The following is a 20,000-nucleotide window of genomic DNA, read 5'->3' as shown; positions in this document are numbered from 1 at the left end:
CAACCACTCACTCAACCACTCACCCACTCACTCACTCAACCACTCACTCACTCGACCACTCAACCACCCACCCACCCACCCACTCACTCAACCACTCACTCACTCAACCACTCACTCACTCAACCACTAACTCACTCACCCACCCACTCACTCACTCAACCACTCACTCACCCACTCAACCACCCCCTTTGTGGTAAAACCACCCACTCACTCACTCAACCACTCAACCAGTCACCCACCCACCCACTCACCCACCCACTCACTCACTCACCCACCCACTCACCCACTCACCCGTCCACCCACTCACCCACCCACTCACTCACCCACTCACCCACCCACCCACTCACCCAACCACTGACTCACTCAACCACTCACTCACTCAACCACCCACCCACTCAACCACCCACCCACCCACCCACTCACCCAACCACTCACTCACTCACCCACTCACTCAACCACTCACTCACTCAACCACTAACTCACTCACCCACCCACCCATTCACTCACTCAACCACTCACTCACTCGACCACTCAACCACCCACTCACTCAACCACTCACTCAACCACTAACTCACTCACCCACCCACTCACTCACTCAACCACTCACTCACTCGACCACTCACCCACCCACTCAGCCACTCACCCACCCACCCACTCACCCACTCACCCACCCCCCTTTGTCTCTCTCCGTCCGTGTCTGTGGTGGAGTGTGCAGGTTGACTCTGTGAGTGGCAAAACCACTCACTCACTCAACCACTCACTCACTCACCCACTCACTCACCCACTCACTCACTCAACCACTCACCCACCCACTCAGCCACTCACTCACTCAACCACTCAACCACCCACTCACTCAACCACTCACTCAGCCACTCACTCACTCAACCACTCAGTCACTCAACCACTCACCCACCCATCCACCCAACCACTCAACCACTCACTCACTCAACCACTCAACCACCCACTCACTCACCCACTCACTCACTCACCCACTCACTCACTCAACCACTAACTCACTCACCCACCCACCCACTCACTCACTCAACCACTCACTCACTCGACCACTCAACCACCCACCCACCCACCCACTCACTCAACCACTCACTCACTCAACCACTCACTCACTCAACCACTAACTCACTCACCCACCCACTCACTCACTCAACCACTCACTCACCCACTCAACCACCCCCTTTGTGGTAAAACCACCCACTCACTCACTCAACCACTCAACCAGTCACCCACCCACCCACTCACCCACCCACTCACTCACTCACCCACCCACTCACCCACTCACCCGTCCACCCACTCACCCACCCACTCACTCACCCACTCACCCACCCACTCACCCAACCACTGACTCACTCAACCACTCACTCACTCAACCACCCACCCACTCAACCACCCACCCACCCACCCACTCACCCAACCACTCACTCACTCACCCACTCACTCAACCACTCACTCACTCAACCACTAACTCACTCACCCACCCACCCATTCACTCACTCAACCACTCACTCACTCGACCACTCAACCACCCACTCACTCAACCACTCACTCAACCACTAACTCACTCACCCACCCACTCACTCACTCAACCACTCACTCACTCGACCACTCACCCACCCACTCAGCCACTCACCCACCCACCCACTCACCCACTCACCCACCCCCCTTTGTCTCTCTCCGTCCGTGTCTGTGGTGGAGTGTGCAGGTTGACTCTGTGAGTGGCAAAACCACTCACTCACTCAACCACTCACTCACTCACCCACTCACTCACCCACTCACTCACTCAACCACTCACCCACCCACTCAGCCACTCACTCACTCAACCACTCAACCACCCACTCACTCAACCACTCACTCAGCCACTCACTCACTCAACCACTCAGTCACTCAACCACTCACCCACCCATCCACCCAACCACTCAACCACTCACTCACTCAACCACTCAACCACCCACTCACTCACCCACTCACTCACTCACCCACTCACTCACTCAACCACTAACTCACTCACCCACCCACCCACTCACTCACTCAACCACTCACTCACTCGACCACTCAACCACCCACCCACCCACCCACTCACTCAACCACTCACTCACTCAACCACTCACTCACTCAACCACTAACTCACTCACCCACCCACTCACTCACTCAACCACTCACTCACTCGACCACTCACCCACCCACTCACCCACTCACCCACCCACCCACCCACTCACCCACCCCCCTTTGTCTCTCTCTCTCCGTGTCTGTGGTGGAGTGTGCAGGTTGACTCTGTGAGTGGCAAAACCACTCACTCACTCAACCACTCACTCACTCAACCACTCACCCACCCACTCAGCCACTCACCCACCCACCCACTCACTCACTCACCCACCCACTCACCCACTCACCCACCCCCCTTGTCTCTCTCCGTCCGTGTCTGTGGTGGAGTGTGCAGGTTGACTCTGTGAGTGGCAAAACCACTCACTCACTCAACCACTCACTCACTCGACCACTCACCCACCCACTCAACCACTCACCCACCCATCCACCCAACCACTCAACCACTCACTCAGCCACTCACTCAGCCACTCACTCAGCCACTCACTCACTCAGCCACCCACTCACTCAGCCACTCACTCAACCACTCACTCACTCACTCAACCACTCACTCACTCAACCACTCACTCACTCGACCACTCAGCCACTCACTCAGCCACTAACTCACTCACCCACTCACTCACTCACCCACCCACTCACTCACCCACCCACTCACCCACTCACCCACTCACTCACCCACTCACCCACCCCCCTTGTCTCTCTCCCTCCGTGTCTGTGGTGGAGTGTGCAGGTTGACTCTGTGAGTGGCAAAACCACCCACTCACTCAACCACTCACTCACTCAACCACTCACTCACTCAACCACTCACTCACTCAACCACTCACTCACTCAACCACTCACTCACTCAACCACTCACTCACTCGACCACTCACTCACTCGACCACTCACTCACTCAACCACTCACTCACTCGACCACTCACTCACCCACTCACCCACTCACTCACCCACCCACTCACCCACTCACTCACCCACCCACCCACCCACTCACCCACCCCCCTTGTCTCTCTCCGTCCGTGTCTGTGGTGGAGTGTGCAGGTTGACTCTGTGAGTGGCAAAACCACTCACCCACTCAGCCACTCACCCACTCACTCACCCACCCACTCACCCACTCACCCACCCACCCACCCACTCACCCACCCCCCTTGTCTCTCTCCCTCCGTGTCTGTGGTGGAGTGTGCAGGTTGACTCTGTGAGTGGCAAAACCACTCACCCACTCAGCCACTCACCCACTCACTCACCCACTCACCCACCCACCCACCCACTCACCCACCCCCCTTGTCTCTCTCCGTCCGTGTCTGTGGTGGAGTGTGCAGGTTGACTCTGTGAGTGGCAAAACCACTCACCCACTCAGCCACTCACCCACCCACTCACCCACTCACTCAACCACCCACCCACTCACCCACTCACCCACCCACTCACCCACTCACCCACCCCCCTTGTCTCTCTCTCCGTCCGTGTCTGTGGTGGAGTGTGCAGGTTGACTCTGTGAGTGGCAAAACCACTCACCCACTCAGCCACTCACCCACTCACTCACCCACCCACTCACTCACCCACTCACCCACCCACCCACTCACCCACCCACCCACTCACCCACTCACCCACCCACTCACCCACTCACTCACTCACTCACCCACCCACCCACCCACTCACTCACTCACCCACCCACCCACTCACCCACCCACCCACCCACCCACTCACCCACCCCCCTTGTCTCTCTCCCTCCGTGTCTGTGGTGGAGTGTGCAGGTTGACTCTGTGAGTGGCAAAACCACTCACCCACTCAGCCACTCACCCACTCACTCACCCACTCACCCACCCACCCACTCACCCACCCACCCACTCACCCACCCACTCACCCACTCACCCACCCCCCTTGTCTCTCTCCGTCCGTGTCTGTGGTGGAGTGTGCAGGTTGACTCTGTGAGTGGCAAAACCACTCACCCACTCAGCCACTCACCCACTCACCCACCCACTCACTCACCCACCCACTCACTCACTCACCCACTCACCCACTCACTCACCCACCCCCCTTGTCTCTCTCCGTCCGTGTCTGTGGTGGAGTGTGCAGGTTGACTCTGTGAGTGGCAAAACCACTCACCCACTCAGCCACTCACCCACTCACCCACCCACTCACTCACCCACCCACCCACCCACTCACCCACTCACTCACCCACTCACCCACCCCCCTTGTCTCTCTCCGTCCGTGTCTGTGGTGGAGTGTGCAGGTTGACTCTGTGAGTGGCAAAACCACTCACCCACTCAGCCACTCACCCACTCACCCACCCACTCACTCACCCACCCACCCACCCACTCACCCACTCACTCACCCACTCACCCACCCCCCTTGTCTCTCTCCGTCCGTGTCTGTGGTGGAGTGTGCAGGTTGACTCTGTGAGTGGCAAAACCACTCACCCACTCAGCCACTCACCCACTCACCCACCCACTCACTCACCCACCCACCCACCCACTCACCCACTCACTCACCCACTCACCCACCCCCCTTGTCTCTCTCCGTCCGTGTCTGTGGTGGAGTGTGCAGGTTGACTCTGTGAGTGGCAAAACCACTCACCCACTCAGCCACTCACCCACTCACCCACCCACTCACTCACCCACCCACCCACCCACTCACCCACTCACTCACCCACTCACCCACCCCCCTTGTCTCTCTCCGTCCGTGTCTGTGGTGGAGTGTGCAGGTTGACTCTGTGAGTGGCAAAACCACTCACCCACTCAGCCACTCACCCACTCACCCACCCACTCACTCACCCACCCACCCACCCACTCACCCACTCACTCACCCACTCACCCACCCCCCTTGTCTCTCTCCGTCCGTGTCTGTGGTGGAGTGTGCAGGTTGACTCTGTGAGTGGCAAAACGTTCCCCACGGTGAACCCGGCCACGGGGGAGATCCTGGCTCACGTCAGCCTGGCAGAGGCGCCCGACGTGGACAAAGCCGTCAGGCAAGCCGGGGGGGCTGGGCAGAGGGACCAGGCCCCATTGACTCAGAGCGTCTCTCTGCAGTGAACCTCTCTCTGTGTCTCTCTCAAATCTCTCTCTGTGTGTCTGTCTCTGTGTCTCTCTGTGTGTCTCTCTGTGTGTCTCTCAAATCTCTCTCTGTGTGTCTCTCTCTGTGTCTCTCTGTGTGTCTCTCTCTGTGTCTCTCTGTGTGTCTCTCTCTGTGTGTCTCTCTCTGTGTGTCTCTCTCTGTGTGTCTCTCAAATCTCTCTCTGTGTGTCTCTGTGTCTCTCTGTGTGTCTCTCTGTGTGTCTCTCTCTGTGTCTCTCAAATCTCTCTCTGTGTGTCTCTGTGTCTCTGTCTCTCTCTGTGTGTCTCTCTGTGTGTCTCTCTCTGTGTCTCTCAAATCTCTCTCTGTGTGTCTCTCTCTGTGTCTCTCAAATCTCTCTCTGTGTGTCTCTCTCTGTGTCTCTCTGTGTGTCTCTCTCTGTGTGTCTCTCTCTGTGTGTCTCTCTCTGTGTGTCTCTCTCTGTGTGTCTCTCTGTGTGTCTCTGTGTCTCTGTGTCTCTCTGTGTGTCTCTCTCTGTGTCTCTGTGTCTCTGTGTCTCTCTGTGTGTCTCTCTCTGTGTCTCTCTGTGTGTCTCTCTGTGTGTCTCTCTCTGTGTGTCTCTCTCTGTGTGTCTCTCTCTGTGTGTCTCTCAAATCTCTCTCTGTGTGTCTCTCTCTGTGTCTCTGTGTCTCTGTGTCTCTCTGTGTGTCTCTCTCTGTGTCTCTCTGTGTGTCTCTCTCTGTGTCTCTCTGTGTGTCTCTCTGTGTGTCTCTCTCTGTGTGTCTCTCTCTGTGTGTCTCTCTCTGTGTGTCTCTCAAATCTCTCTCTGTGTGTCTCTGTGTGTCTCTCTCTGTGTGTGTCTCTCTCTGCGTCTCTCAAATCTCTCTGTGTCTCTCAAATCTCTCTCTGTGTGTCTCTCTCTGTGTGTCTCTCTCTGTGTGTCTCTCTCTGTGTCTCTCAAATCTCTCTCTGTGTGTCTCTCTCTGTGTCTCTCTGTGTGTCTCTCTCTGTGTGTCTCTCTCTGTGTGTCTCTCTCTGTGTGTCTCTCTCTGTGTGTCTCTCTGTGTGTCTCTGTGTCTCTGTGTCTCTCTGTGTGTCTCTCTCTGTGTCTCTGTGTCTCTGTGTCTCTCTGTGTGTCTCTCTCTGTGTCTCTCTGTGTGTCTCTCTCTGTGTCTCTCTGTGTGTCTCTCTCTGTGTGTCTCTCTCTGTGTGTCTCTCTCTGTGTGTCTCTCTCTGTGTGTCTCTCAAATCTCTCTCTGTGTGTCTCTGTGTCTCTGTGTCTCTGTGTCTCTGTGTCTCTCTGTGTGTCTCTCTGTGTGTCTCTCTCTGTGTCTCTCAAATCTCTCTCTGTGTGTCTCTCTCTGTGTGTGTCTCTCTCTGTGTGTCTCTCTCTGTGTCTCTGTGTCTCTGTGTCTCTCAAATCTCTCTCTGTGTGTCTCTCTGTGTGTGTCTCTCTCTGTGTGTCTCTGTGTGTCTCTGTGTCTCTGTGTCTCTCTGTGTGTCTCTCTCTGTGTCTCTGTGTCTCTGTGTCTCTCTGTGTGTCTCTCTCTGTGTCTCTCTGTGTGTCTCTCTCTGTGTCTCTCTGTGTGTCTCTCTCTGTGTGTCTCTCTCTGTGTGTCTCTCTCTGTGTGTCTCTCTCTGTGTGTCTCTCTGTGTGTCTCTGTGTCTCTGTGTCTCTCTGTGTGTCTCTCTCTGTGTCTCTGTGTCTCTGTGTCTCTCTGTGTGTCTCTCTCTGTGTCTCTCTGTGTGTCTCTCTGTGTGTCTCTCTCTGTGTGTCTCTCTCTGTGTGTCTCTCTCTGTGTGTCTCTCAAATCTCTCTCTGTGTGTCTCTCTCTGTGTCTCTGTGTCTCTGTGTCTCTCTGTGTGTCTCTCTCTGTGTCTCTCTGTGTGTCTCTCTCTGTGTCTCTCTGTGTGTCTCTCTGTGTGTCTCTCTCTGTGTGTCTCTCTCTGTGTGTCTCTCTCTGTGTGTCTCTCAAATCTCTCTCTGTGTGTCTCTGTGTGTCTCTCTCTGTGTGTGTCTCTCTCTGCGTCTCTCAAATCTCTCTGTGTCTCTCAAATCTCTCTCTGTGTGTCTCTCTCTGTGTGTCTCTCTCTGTGTGTCTCTCTCTGTGTCTCTCAAATCTCTCTCTGTGTGTCTCTCTCTGTGTCTCTCTGTGTGTCTCTCTCTGTGTGTCTCTCTCTGTGTGTCTCTCTCTGTGTGTCTCTCTCTGTGTGTCTCTCTGTGTGTCTCTGTGTCTCTGTGTCTCTCTGTGTGTCTCTCTCTGTGTCTCTGTGTCTCTGTGTCTCTCTGTGTGTCTCTCTCTGTGTCTCTCTGTGTGTCTCTCTCTGTGTCTCTCTGTGTGTCTCTCTCTGTGTGTCTCTCTCTGTGTGTCTCTCTCTGTGTGTCTCTCTCTGTGTGTCTCTCAAATCTCTCTCTGTGTGTCTCTGTGTCTCTGTGTCTCTGTGTCTCTGTGTCTCTCTGTGTGTCTCTCTGTGTGTCTCTCTCTGTGTCTCTCAAATCTCTCTCTGTGTGTCTCTCTCTGTGTGTGTCTCTCTCTGTGTGTCTCTCTCTGTGTCTCTGTGTCTCTGTGTCTCTCAAATCTCTCTCTGTGTGTCTCTCTGTGTGTGTCTCTCTCTGTGTGTCTCTGTGTGTCTCTGTGTCTCTGTGTCTCTCTGTGTGTCTCTCTCTGTGTCTCTGTGTCTCTGTGTCTCTCTGTGTGTCTCTCTCTGTGTCTCTCTGTGTGTCTCTCTCTGTGTCTCTCTGTGTGTCTCTCTCTGTGTGTCTCTCTCTGTGTGTCTCTCTCTGTGTGTCTCTCTCTGTGTGTCTCTCTCTGTGTGTCTCTCTCTGTGTGTCTCTCTCTGTGTCTCTCTGTGTGTCTCTCTCTGTGTCTCTCTGTGTGTCTCTCAAATCTCTCTGTGTGTCTCTCTCTGTGTGTCTCTCTCTGTGTGTCTCTCTCTGTGTGTCTCTCTCTGTCTCTCTCTGTGTGTCTCTCTCTGTGTCTCTCTGTGTGTCTCTCAAATCTCTCTCTGTGTGTCTCTGTGTCTCTCTGTGTGTCTCTGTGTCTCTGTGTCTCTCTCTGTGTGTCTCTCTCTGTGTGTCTCTCTCTGTGTGTCTCTGTGTCTCTGTGTCTCTCTGTGTGTCTCTCTGTGTGTCTCTCAAATCTCTCTCTGTGTGTCTCTCTCTGTGTGTCTCTCTCTGTGTGTCTCTCTCTGTGTGTCTCTCTCTGTGTGTCTCTCTGTGTCTCTGTGTCTCTCTGTGTGTCTCTCTCTGTGTGTCTCTCTGTGTGTCTCTCTCTGTGTCTCTCAAATCTCTCTCTGTGTGTCTCTCTCTGTGTGTCTCTCTCTGTGTGTCTCTGTGTCTCTGTGTCTCTCTGTGTGTCTCTCTCTGTGTGTCTCTCTGTGTGTCTCTCTCTGTGTCTCTCAAATCTCTCTCTGTGTGTCTCTGTGTCTCTCTGTGTGTCTCTCTCTGTGTGTCTCTCTCTCTGTGTCTTTCTGTGTGTCTCTGTGTCTCTCTGTGTGTCTCTCTCTGTGTCTCTCAAATCTCTCTCTGTGTGTCTCTGTGTCTCTCTGTGTGTCTCTCTCTGTGTGTCTCTCTCTCTGTGTCTTTCTGTGTGTCTCTGTGTCTCTCTGTGTGTCTCTCTCTGTGTCTCTCTGTGTCTCTCTCTCTGTGTCTCTCTGTGTCTCTCTGTGTGTCTCTCTCTGTGTCTCTCTGTGTGTCTCTCTGTGTGTCTCTCTCTGTGTCTCTCTGTGTGTCTCTGTGTCTCTGTGTCTCTGTGTCTCTCTGTGTGTCTCTCTCTGTGTCTCTCAAATCTCTCTCTGTGTCTCTCTGTGTGTCTCTGTGTCTCTGTGTCTCTCTGTGTGTCTCTCTCTGTGTCTCTGTGTCTCTGTGTCTCTCTGTGTGTCTCTCTCTGTGTCTCTCTGTGTGTCTCTCTCTGTGTCTCTCTGTGTGTCTCTCTCTGTGTCTCTGTGTCTCTGTGTCTCTCTGTGTGTCTCTCTCTGTGTCTCTCTGTGTGTCTCTCTCTGTGTCTCTCTGTGTGTCTCTGTGTCTCTGTGTCTCTCTGTGTGTCTCTCTCTGTGTCTCTGTGTCTCTGTGTCTCTCTGTGTGTCTCTCTCTGTGTCTCTCTGTGTGTCTCTCTCTGTGTCTCTCTGTGTGTCTCTCTCTGTGTCTCTCTGTGTGTCTCTCTGTGTGTCTCTCAAATCTCTCTGTGTGTCTCTCTCTGTGTGTCTCTGTGTCTCTGTGTCTCTCAAATCTCTCTCTGTGTGTCTCTCTGTGTGTGTCTCTCTCTGTGTGTCTCTCTGTGTGTCTCTGTGTCTCTGTGTCTCTCTGTGTGTCTCTCTCTGTGTCTCTCTGTGTGTCTCTGTGTCTCTCAAATCTCTCTCTGTGTGTCTCTCTCTGTGTGTCTCTCTGTGTGTCTCTCAAATCTCTCTCTGTGTGTCTCTCTCTGTGTGTCTCTCAAATCTCTCTCTGTGTGTCTCTCTCTGTGTGTCTCTCTCTGTGTGTCTCTCTCTGTGTGTCTCTCTCTGTGTGTCTCTCTGTGTGTCTCTCAAATCTCTCTCTGTGTGTCTCTGTGTCTCTCTGTGTGTCTCTCTCTGTGTCTCTGTGTCTCTGTGTCTCTCTGTGTGTCTCTCTCTGTGTCTCTCTGTGTGTCTCTCTCTGTGTGTCTCTCTGTGTGTCTCTCTCTGTGTCTCTCAAATCTCTCTCTGTGTGTCTCTCTCTGTGTGTCTCTCTCTCTGTGTCTCTCTGTGTGTCTCTGTGTCTCTGTGTCTCTCTGTGTGTCTCTCTCTGTGTCTCTCTGTGTGTCTCTCTGTGTGTCTCTCTCTGTGTCTCTCAAATCTCTCTGTGTGTCTCTCTCTGTGTGTCTCTCTCTGTGTGTCTCTCAAATCTCTCTCTGTGTGTCTCTGTGTCTCTGTGTCTCTCTGTGTGTCTCTCTGTGTGTCTCTCTCTGTGTCTCTCAAATCTCTCTCTGTGTGTCTCTCTCTGTGTCTCTCAAATCTCTCTCTGTGTGTCTCTCTCTGTGTGTCTCTGTGTCTCTCTCTGTGTGTCTCTGTGTCTCTCTCTGTGTGTCTCTCTCTATGTGTGTCTCTCTCTGCGTCTCTCAAATCTCTCTGTGTCTCTGTCTCTGTGTGTGTCTCTCTGTGTGTCTCTCTGTGTGTGTCTCTGTGTCTCTCTCTGTGTGTGTCTCTCTATGTGTCTCTGTGTCTCTCTGTGTCTCTGTGTGTGTGTCTCTCTCTCTGTGTCTCTCAAATCTCTCTCTGTGTGTCTCTGTGCCTGTGTCTCTCTCTGTGTGTCTCTCTGTGCCTCTCTCTGTGTGTGTCTCTCTATGTGTCTCTGTGTCTCTCTGTGTCTCTCTGTGTGTGTCTCTCTCTCTGTGTCTCTCAAATCTCTCTCTGTGTGTCTCTGTGCCTGTGTCTCTCTCTGTGTGTCTCTCTGTGCCTCTCTCTGTGTGTGTCTCTCTCTGTGTCTCTGTGTCTCTCTGTGTCTCTCTGTGTGTGTCTCTCTCTCTCTGTGTCTCTGTGTCTCTGTCTCTGTGTCTCTCTGTCTCTGTGTCTCTCTGTCTCTGTGTCTCTCTGTGTCTCTCTGTCTCTGTGTCTCTGTGTCTCTCTGTGTCTCTCTGTCTCTGTGTCTCTCTCTCCCCCCGCGTCTCTCTCACCATCTCTCTCCGCCTCCCCCAGTGCGGCTAGAGATGCGTTTCGCCTGAGCTCCCCGTGTCTCTCCCCGTGTCTCTCTCCCCGTGTCTCTCTCTCCCCATCTCTCCCTGTCTCTCTCTCCCCATCTCTCTGTCTCTCACCATCACTCACCGTATCTCTCTCCCCATGTCTCTCTCCCCGTGTCTCTCTCCCCGTGTCTCTCTCCCCGTGTCTCTCCCCGTGTCTCTCTCTCCCCATCTCTCCCTGTCTCTCTCCCCGTGTCTCTCTCTCACCATCTCTCTGTCTCTCACCATCACTCACCGTATCTCTCTCCCCGTGTCTCTCTCCCCGTGTCTCTCTCCCCGTGTCTCTCACCGTGTCTCTCTCTCCCCGTGTCTCTCTCCCCGTGTCTCTCACCGTGTCTCTCTCTCCCCGTGTCTCTCTCCCCGTGTCTCTCTCACCATCTCTCACAATCACTCACCATCTCTCTCTGTCCCTCACCATCTCTCACATCTCTCCCCGTGTCTCTCCCCGTGTCTCTCTCTCTCCCCGTGTCTCTCTCTCTCTGCCTCCCCCAGTGCGGCTAAAGATGCGTTCCGCCTGGGCTCGCCGTGTCTCTCCCCGTGTCTCTCTCCCCGTGTCTCTCCCCGTGTCTCTCACCGTGTCTCTCTCTCTCCCCGTGTCTCTCTCTCTCTGCCTCCCCCAGTGCGGCTAAAGATGCGTTCCGCCTGGGCTCGCCGTGTCTCTCCCCGTGTCTCTCTCCCCGTGTCTCTCCCCGTGTCTCTCTCCCCGTGTCTCTCCCCGTGTCTCTCCCCGTGTCTCTCCCCGTGTCTCTCCCCGTGTCTCTCACCGTGTCTCTCTCTCTCCCCGTGTCTCTCTCTCTCTGCCTCCCCCAGTGCGGCTAAAGATGCGTTCCGCCTGGGCTCGCCGTGTCTCTCCCCGTGTCTCTCTCCCCGTGTCTCTCCCCGTGTCTCTCTCCCCGTGTCTCTCCCCGTGTCTCTCCCCGTGTTTCTCTCCCCGTGTCTCTCCCCGTGTCTCTCACCGTGTCTCTCCCCGTGTCTCTCTCTCTCCCCGTGTCTCTCTCTCTCTGCCTCCCCCAGTGCGGCTAAAGATGCGTTCCGCCTGGGCTCGCCGTGTCTCTCCCCGTGTCTCTCTCCCCGTGTCTCTCCCCGTGTCTCTCCCCGTGTCTCTCCCCGTGTCTCTCCCCGTGTCTCTCTCTCTCCCCGTGTCTCTCTCTCTCTGCCTCCCCCAGTGCGGCTAAAGATGCGTTCCGCCTGGGCTCGCCGTGTCTCTCCCCGTGTCTCTCTCCCCGTGTCTCTCCCCGTGTCTCTCTCCCCGTGTCTCTCCCCGTGTCTCTCCCCGTGTTTCTCTCCCCGTGTCTCTCCCCGTGTCTCTCACCGTGTCTCTCCCCGTGTCTCTCTCTCTCCCCGTGTCTCTCTCTCTCTGCCTCCCCCAGTGCGGCTAAAGATGCGTTCCGCCTGGGCTCGCCGTGTCTCTCCCCGTGTCTCTCTCCCCGTGTCTCTCCCCGTGTCTCTCCCCGTGTCTCTCCCCGTGTCTCTCCCCGTGTCTCTCTCTCTCCCCGTGTCTCTCTCTCTCTGCCTCCCCCAGTGCGGCTAAAGATGCGTTCCGCCTGGGCTCGCCGTGTCTCTCCCCGTGTCTCTCTCCCCGTGTCTCTCCCCGTGTCTCTCTCCCCGTGTCTCTCCCCGTGTCTCTCCCCGTGTTTCTCTCCCCGTGTCTCTCCCCGTGTCTCTCCCCGTGTCTCTCCCCGTGTCTCTCTCTCTCCCCGTGTCTCTCTCTCTCTGCCTCCCCCAGTGCGGCTAAAGATGCGTTCCGCCTGGGCTCGCCGTGTCTCTCCCCGTGTCTCTCTCCCCGTGTCTCTCCCCGTGTCTCTCCCCGTGTTTCTCTCCCCGTGTCTCTCCCCGTGTCTCTCCCCGTGTCTCTCCCCGTGTCTCTCTCTCTCCCCGTGTCTCTCTCTCTCTGCCTCCCCCAGTGCGGCTAAAGATGCGTTCCGCCTGGGCTCGCCGTGGCGTTCCATGGACGCGTCCCAGCGAGGCCTCATCCTGCACCGCCTGGCCGACCTCATGGAGGGCCACAAGGCCTTGCTCTCCTCGCTCGACACACTCGACAGCGGCAAGACCTACTCCTCCGCTCTGGGTGAGTCCACCGCTCGCGAGTGAGCGAGCGGTGGACTCACTCGCTCGCTCAATCACTCGCTCGCTCGCTCACTCGCTCACGCGCTCGCTCACTCACTCGTTCACTCATTCACTCGCTCGCTCGCTCAATCACTCACTCGCTCAATCACTCACTCGCTCACTCACTCACCCACCCACCCACTCACTCACTCACCCACTCCCCCACTCACCCACCCACCCACTCACTCACTCACCCACTCACTCACTCACCCACTCACCCACTCACTCACTCACTCACCCACTCACCCACCCACCCACCCACTCACTCGCTCGCTCACCCACTCACTCAGTCACTCACCCACTCACCCACTCACTCACCCACCTACCCAGGCGATGTGGACTATGCGATACGCACGTACCGCTACTTTGCCGGCTGGGCTGACAAGCACCACGGACAGACGATCCCCACTCACCCACTCACTCACTCACTCACCCACTCACTCACTCACTCACCCACCCACTCACCCACTCACTCACTCACCCACCCACTCACTCACTCACTCACCCAACCACCCACTCAATCACTCACCCACTCAGTCACTCACCCACCCACCCACCCACTCACTCACTCACTCACCCACTCACCCCCCCACCCACTTACTCACTCACCCACCCACCCACCCACTCACCCACCCACTCACCCACCCACCCACCCCCCCACCCCCCCACTCACCCCCCTACTCACCCCCCCACTCACCCCCCCACCCACCCCCCACCCCCCCACTCACCCCCCCACTCACCCCCCCACTCACCCCCCCACTCACCCCCCCCACCCACCCAGGCGATGTGGACTATGCAATACGCACGTACCGCTACTTTGCCGGCTGGGCTGACAAGCACCACGGACAGACGATCCCCATGGACGGGCCCTTCGTGGCCTTCACGTGGCACGAGCCTGTAGGAGTGTGCGCGCAGATCATCCCCTGGAACTTCCCCATCGTCATGCAGGTCCACCCCACGCACTGCGTAGTCCACCCCCTGGGTGGGTGAGTGAGTGAGTGGGTGAGTGGGTGGGTGGGTGGGTGAGTGGGTGGGTGGGTGAGTGGGTGGGTGGGTGAGTGAGTGGGTGAGTGAGTGAGTGAGTGGGTGGGTGGGTGGGTGAGTGGGTGGGTGAGTGGGTGGGTGAGTGGGTGGGTGGGTGGGTGGGTGGGTGGGTGGGTGGGTGGGTGGGTGGGTGAGTGAGTGAGTGAGTGGGTGGGTGAGTGAGTGATTGAGTGGGTGGGTGAGTGGGTGAGTGGGTGAGTGGGTGGGTGGGTGGGTGAGTGGGTGGGTGGGTGGGTGGGTGGGTGAGTGAGTGGGTGAGTGGGTGGGTGGGTGAGTGAGTGAGTGAGTGGGTGGGTGAGTGGGTGGATGAGTGGGTGGGTGGGTGAGTGGGTGGGTGAGTGGGTGGGTGGGTGAGTGAGTGAGTGGGTGGGTGGGTGGGTGGGTGAGTGGGTGGGTGGGTGGGTGAGTGAGTGGGTGGGTGGGTGGGTGAGTGGGTGGGTGAGTGAGTGAGTGGGTGGGTGGGTGGGTGAGTGGGTGGGTGAGTGGGTGGGTGAGTGGGTGGGTGGGTGGGTGGGTGAGTGAGTGGGTGGGTGAGTGAGTGAGTGAGTGGGTGGGTGGGTGAGTGAGTGGGTGGGTGGGTGAGTGAGTGGGTGGGTGGGTGAGTGGGTGGATGAGTGCGTGGGTGAGTGAGTGTGTGGGTGTGTCTCAGTCTCTCTGTGTGTCTCTGTGTGTCTCTGTGTGTGTCTGTGTGTGTCTCTGTGTGTGTCTCTGTGTGTGTGTCTCTGTGTGTGTGTCTCAGTGTCTCTCTGTGTATCTCTAGGCATGGAAGCTGGCCCCAGCCCTGGCTCTGGGTAACGTGTGTGTGTGTGTGTGTGTCTGTGTGTGTGTCTCTGTGTGTGTGTCTCTGTGTGTGTGTGTCTCTGTGTGTGTGTCTGTGTGTGTGTGTGTCTCTGTGTGTGTGTCTCTGTGTCTAGGCATGGAAGCTGGCCCCAGCCCTGGCTCTGGGCAATGTGTGTGTGTGTCTCTGTGTCTCTGTGTGTGTCTCTGTGTGTGTGTGTGTCTCTGTGTGTGTCTCTGTGTGTGTCTCAGTGTGTCTCTGTTTGTGTGTCTCAGTGTGTCTCTGTGTGTGTGTATCTCTAGGCATGGAAGCTGGCCCCAGCCCTGGCTCTGGGTAACGTGTGTGTGTGTGTCTCTGTGTGTGTGTGTCTCTGTGTGTGTGTGTCTCTGTGTGTGTGTGTCTCTGTGTGTGTGTCTCTGTGTGTGTGTGTGTCTCAGTGTCTCTCTGTGTGTGTGTCTCAGTGTGTCTCTGTGTGTGTGTGTCTCTGTGTGTGTGTGTCTCTGTGTGTGTGTCTCTGTGTGTGTCTCTGTGTGTGTGTCTCTGTGTGTGTGTCTCTGTGTCTAGGCATGGAAGCTGGCCCCAGCCCTGGCTCTGGGTAACGTGTGTGTGTGTGTGTGTCTCTGTGTGTGTGTCTCTGTGTCTCTGTGTGTGTCTCTGTGTCTCTGTGTGTGTCTCTGTGTCTCTGTGTGTGTCTCTGTGTCTGTGTGTGTCTCTGTGTGTGTGTCTCTGTGTGTGTGTGTCTCTGTGTGTGTGTCTCTGTGTGTGTGTCTCTGTGTGTGTGTCTCTGTGTGTGTGTCTGTGTGTGTCTCTGTGTCTGTGTGTGTCTCTGTGTGTGTGTCTCTGTGTGTGTGTCTCTGTGTCTAGGCATGGAAGCTGGCCCCAGCCCTGGCTCTGGGCAACGTGTGTGTGCTCAAGCCGGCGGAGGAGACGCCGCTGTCGGCGCTGTGGGTGGCGTCTCTGCTAGTACAGGCCGGGCTGCCCCCCGGGGCGCTCAGCGTGCTGCCCGGCATGGGGGAGGGGGCGGGGGCAGCACTTGCACGCCACCCCGGGGTGGACAAGGTGGGTGGACTAGTGGGTGGGTGGAGTAGTGGTGGGGTGGGTGAGTGAGTGAGTGGGTGGGTGGGTGGGTAGGTAGGTGGGTGAGTGGGTGAGTGGGTGGGTGGACTAGTGGGTGGGTGGGCTAGTGAGTGGGTGGGTTAGTGAGTGGGTGGAGTAGTGGGTGGGTGGATTAGTGGGTGGGTTAGTGGATGGGTGGGTTAGTGGGTGGGTAGGTGGGTTAGTGGGTGAGTGGGTGGGTGGACTAGTGGGTGGGTGGGCTAGTGAGTGGGTGGGTTAGTGAGTGGGTGGAGTGGCTGAGTGAGTGAGTGGCTGAGTGAGTGGCTGGCTAGGCTAGTGGGTGGACTAGCAGCTGGACTAGTTGGTGGACTAGCGGGTGGACTAGCGAATGACCCACCACCCTCTCCAGGTGAGTGAGTGTGTGCATGAGTGTGTGAGTGAGTGTGTGAGTGAGTGTGTGAGTGAGTGTGTGAGTGAGTGAGTGGCTGAGTGAGTGAGTGTGTGAGTGGCTGAGTGAGTGAGTGGCTGGGCTAGTAGGTGGACTAGTAGCTGGGCTAGTAGGTGGGTGGGTTAGTGGGTGGGTGAGTGAGTGGCTGACTGAGTGAGTGTGTGCGTGAGTGTGTGAGTGAGTGGCTGAGTGAGTGTGTGCGTGAGTGTGTGAGTGAGTGGCTGAGTGAGTGTGTGAGTGAGTGGCTGGCTGAGTGAGTGGCTGGGTTAGTAGCTGGGCTAGTAGGTGGACTAGTAGCTGGGCTAGTAGGTGGGTGGGTTAGTGGGTGGGTGAGTGAGTGGCTGACTGAGTGAGTGAGTGTGTGTGAGTGAGTGAGTGGCTGAGTGAGTGTGTGAGTGAGTGGCTGGCTGAGTGAGTGGCTGGGTTAGTAGCTGGGCTAGTAGGTGGACTAGCGATTGACCCACCACCCTCTCCAGGTGAGTGAGTGTGTGATTGAGTGGGTGGGTGTATGTGTGTGTGAGTGAGTGGCTGAGTGAATGGCTGAGTGAGTGGCTGAGTGAGTGAGTGTGTGAGTTAGTGGCTGAGTGAGTGGCTGAGTGAGTGGCTGAGTGAGTGGCTGGGCTAGTAGGTGGACTAGTAGCTGGACTAGCGGGTGGACTAGCGATTGACCCACCACCCTCTCCAGGTGAGTGGGTGGGTGAGTGTGTGAATAAGTGAGTGTGTGAGTGAGTGGCTGAGTGTGTGACTGAGTGAGTGAGTGTGTGAGTGAGTGTGTGTGTGAGTGAGTGAGTGAGTGGGTGAGTGAGTGTGTGAGTGGGTGTGTGAGTGAGTGAGTGGCTGAGTGAGTGGCTGGGCTAGTGAGTGAGTGAGTGGGTGAGTGAGTGGCTGAGTGTGTGAGTGAGTGAGTGGCTGAGTGAGTGAGTGGCTGAGTGAGTGACTGGGCTAGTGCATGAGTGAGTGGCTGAGTGATTGGCTGTGTGAGTGAGTGGCTGAGTGAGTGTGTGAGTGGCTGGGTTAGTGTGTGCGTGAGTGTGTGAGTGAGTGAGTGGCTGAGTGAGTGGCTGGGCTAGTAGCTGGACTAAGTGGCTAGACTAGTAGGTGGACTAGTAGCTGGACTAGTTGGTGGACTACCGAGTGACCCACCACCTTCTCCAGGTGAGTGGGTGGGTGAGGTAAATGAGTAAGTGAGTGTGTGAGTGAGTGGCTGAGTGTGTGAATGGGTGTGTGAATGGCTGAGTGAGTGGCTGAGTGAGTGGCTGAGTGAGTGGCTGAGTGAGTGGCTAGACTAGTAGGTGGACTAGTAGCTGGACTAGTAGGTGGACTAGTAGCTGGTCTAGTTGGTGGATTACCGAGTGACCCACCACCCTCCCCAGGTGAGTGAGTGTGTGAGTGAGTGTGTGAGTGAGTGGCTGAGTGAGTGGCTGAGTGAGTGGCTGAGTGAGTGAGTGAGTGGCTGAGTGAGTGAGTGGCTGAGTGAGTGGCTGAGTGAGTGGCTGAGTGAGTGGGTGGCTGAGTGAGTGAGTGGCTGAGTGAGTGGCTGAGTGAGTGGCTGAGTGAGTGGGTGGCTGAGTGAGTGAGTGTGTGAATGAGTGGCTGAGTGAGTGGCTGAGTGAGTGGCTGGGCTAGTAGCTGGACTAGTGGCTAGACTAGTAGGTGGGCTAGTAGGTGGACTATTAGGTGGACTACCGATTGACCCACCACCCTCCCCAGGTGGCGTTCACGGGCTCCACGGAGGTGGGGCGGCTCATCCAGGCGGCGGCTTCGCTGGATGGCCCCATCAAGCGGCTCACGTTGGAGCTGGGCGGGAAGAGCCCCGTGGTCGTCATGGACGACGCAGACCTCGACACGGCCGTCCAGGAGTGCCACGAAGCGGTCTTCTTCAACCAGGGGCAGGTGGGTGGGTGGGTGAGTGGGTGAGTGGGTGGGTGAGTGGGTGAGTGGGTGGGTGGGTGGGTGAGTGGGTGGGTGGGTGGGTGAGTGGGTGAGTGGGTGGGTGGGTGGGTGAGTGGGTGAGTGGGTGGGTGGGTGAGTGGGTGGGTGTGGTGTGGGTGAGTGGGTGGGTGTGGTGTGGGTGGGTGGGTGGGTGGGTGAGTGGGTGGGTGTGGTGTGGGTGGGTGGGTGAGTGGGTGGGTGGGTGGGTGTGGTGTGGGTGGGTGGGTGGGTGAGTGGGTGGGTGGGTGGGTGAGGTGGGTGGGTGGGTGGGTGAGTGGGTGAGTGGGTGGGTGGGTGGGTGAGTGGGTGAGTGGGTGGGTGGGTGGGTGTGGTGTGGGTGGGTGGGTGGTGAGTGGGTGGTGGGTGGGTGAGGTGGGTGGGTGGGTGAGTGGGTGAGTGAGTGGGTGGGTGGGTGGGTGAGTGGGTGGGTGTGGTGTGGGTGAGTGGGTGGGTGGGTGAGTGAGTGAGTGGGTGGGTGGGTGGGTGAGTGGGTGGGTGGGTGAGTGGGTGAGTGGGTGGGTGGGTGGGTGAGTGGGTGAGTGAGTGGGTGAGTGGGTGGGTGGGTGGGTGGGTGGGTGAGTGGGTGTGGTGTGGGTGGGTGGGTGGGTGAGTGGGTGGGGTGGGTGGGTGAGGTGGGTGGGTGGGTGGGTGGGTGGGTGAGTGGGTGAGTGGGTGGTGGGTGGGTGAGTGGGTGTGGGTGGGTGGGTGGGTGGGTGGTGTGGTGTGGGTGGGTGGGTGGGTGAGTGGGTGGGTGGGTGGGTGGTGGTGTGGTGTGGGTGGGTGGGTGGGTGGGTGAGTGGGTGGGTGGGTGTGGTGTGGTGAGTGGGTGGGTGGGTGGGTGGGGTGAGTGGTGGGTGAGTGGGTGGGTGGTGGGTGGGTGAGTGGGTGGTGTGGTGTGGGTGAGTGGGTGGGTGAGTGGGTGGGTGGGAGTGGGTGAGTGGTGGGTGGGTGGGTGAGTGGTGAGTGGGTGGGTGGGTGGGTGAGTGGGTGAGTGGGTGGGTGGGTGGGTGGGTGTGGGTGGGTGGGGTGGGTGGGTGGGTGAGTGGGTGAGTGGGTGGGTGGGTGGGTGGGTGAGTGAGGTGGGTGGTGGGTGGGTGGGTGAGTGGGTGGGTGGGTGGTGAGTGGGTGAGTGGGTGGGTGGGTGGGTGGTGTGGTGTGGGTGGGTGGGTGGGTGGGTGGGTGAGTGGGTGGGTGGGTGGGTGGGTGGTGGGTGAGTGAGGTGGGTGGGTGTGTGTGTGGGTGAGTGGGTGGGTGAGTGGGTGGGGTGGGTGGGTGAGTGGGTGAGTGGGTGGGTGGGTGGGTGTGGTGTGGGTGGGTGGGTGGGTGAGGGTGGTGGGTGGGTGGGGGTGAGTGGGTGGGTGGGTGGGGTGGGTGGGTGTGGTGGTGGGTGGGTGGGTGGGTGGAGTGGGTGTGGGTGGGTGGGTGGGGTGTGGTGTGGGGTGGGTGGGTGGGTGGGTGAGTGGGTGGGTGGGTGTGTGGGTGGGTGGGTGTGGTGTGGGTGGTGTGGGTGAGTGGGTGGGTGGGTGGGTGGGTGTGGGTGGGTGGGTGGGTGAGTGGGTGGGTGGGTGGGTGAGTGGGTGGGTGGGTGAGTGGGTGGGTGGGTGGGTGTGGTGTGGGTGGGTGGGTGGGTGGGTGAGTGGTGGGTGGTGGGTGAGTGGGTGGGTGAGTGGGTGGGTGGGGTGGGGTGGGGTGGGTGAGGTGGGGTGGGGTGGGTGAGTGGGTGAGTGAGTGGGTGTGGGTGGGTGGGTGGTGGGTGGGTGAGTGGGGTGGGTGGGTGGGTGGGTGAGTGAGGTGGGTGGGTGGGTGGGGTGGGTGAGTGGGTGGG

The 20,000-nt window shown here is 57.5% G+C and overlaps 1 protein-coding gene across 1 annotated transcript in view; it reads left to right on the top strand.

Moving 5' to 3' along the window:
* The window catches only part of LOC144954751 (aldehyde dehydrogenase X, mitochondrial-like), a gene marked incomplete at both ends in the record, with an annotated part of 19,358 nt that extends 1,222 nt beyond the window's left edge, over positions 1-18,136 (top strand). Inside the window, 5 exons of the mRNA XM_078885177.1 lie at positions 4,968-5,074; positions 12,716-12,879; positions 13,699-13,865; positions 15,604-15,798; positions 17,954-18,136. Coding sequence (XP_078741303.1) covers positions 4,968-5,074; positions 12,716-12,879; positions 13,699-13,865; positions 15,604-15,798; positions 17,954-18,136 — 816 coding nt within the window. The remainder of the gene's footprint in view (positions 1-4,967; positions 5,075-12,715; positions 12,880-13,698; positions 13,866-15,603; positions 15,799-17,953) is intronic.
* Between the last annotated feature and the right edge of the window lie 1,864 nt (positions 18,137-20,000).

The sequence above is a fragment of the Lampetra fluviatilis genome, unplaced genomic scaffold, assembly GCF_964198595.1.
Source record: "Lampetra fluviatilis unplaced genomic scaffold, kcLamFluv1.1 SCAFFOLD_1118, whole genome shotgun sequence".
Taxonomy (NCBI): Eukaryota; Metazoa; Chordata; class Hyperoartia; order Petromyzontiformes; family Petromyzontidae; genus Lampetra; species Lampetra fluviatilis.
The sequence above is the reverse complement of the archived record's forward strand: the minus strand, read 5'-3'. Positions and strand labels throughout refer to the sequence as shown.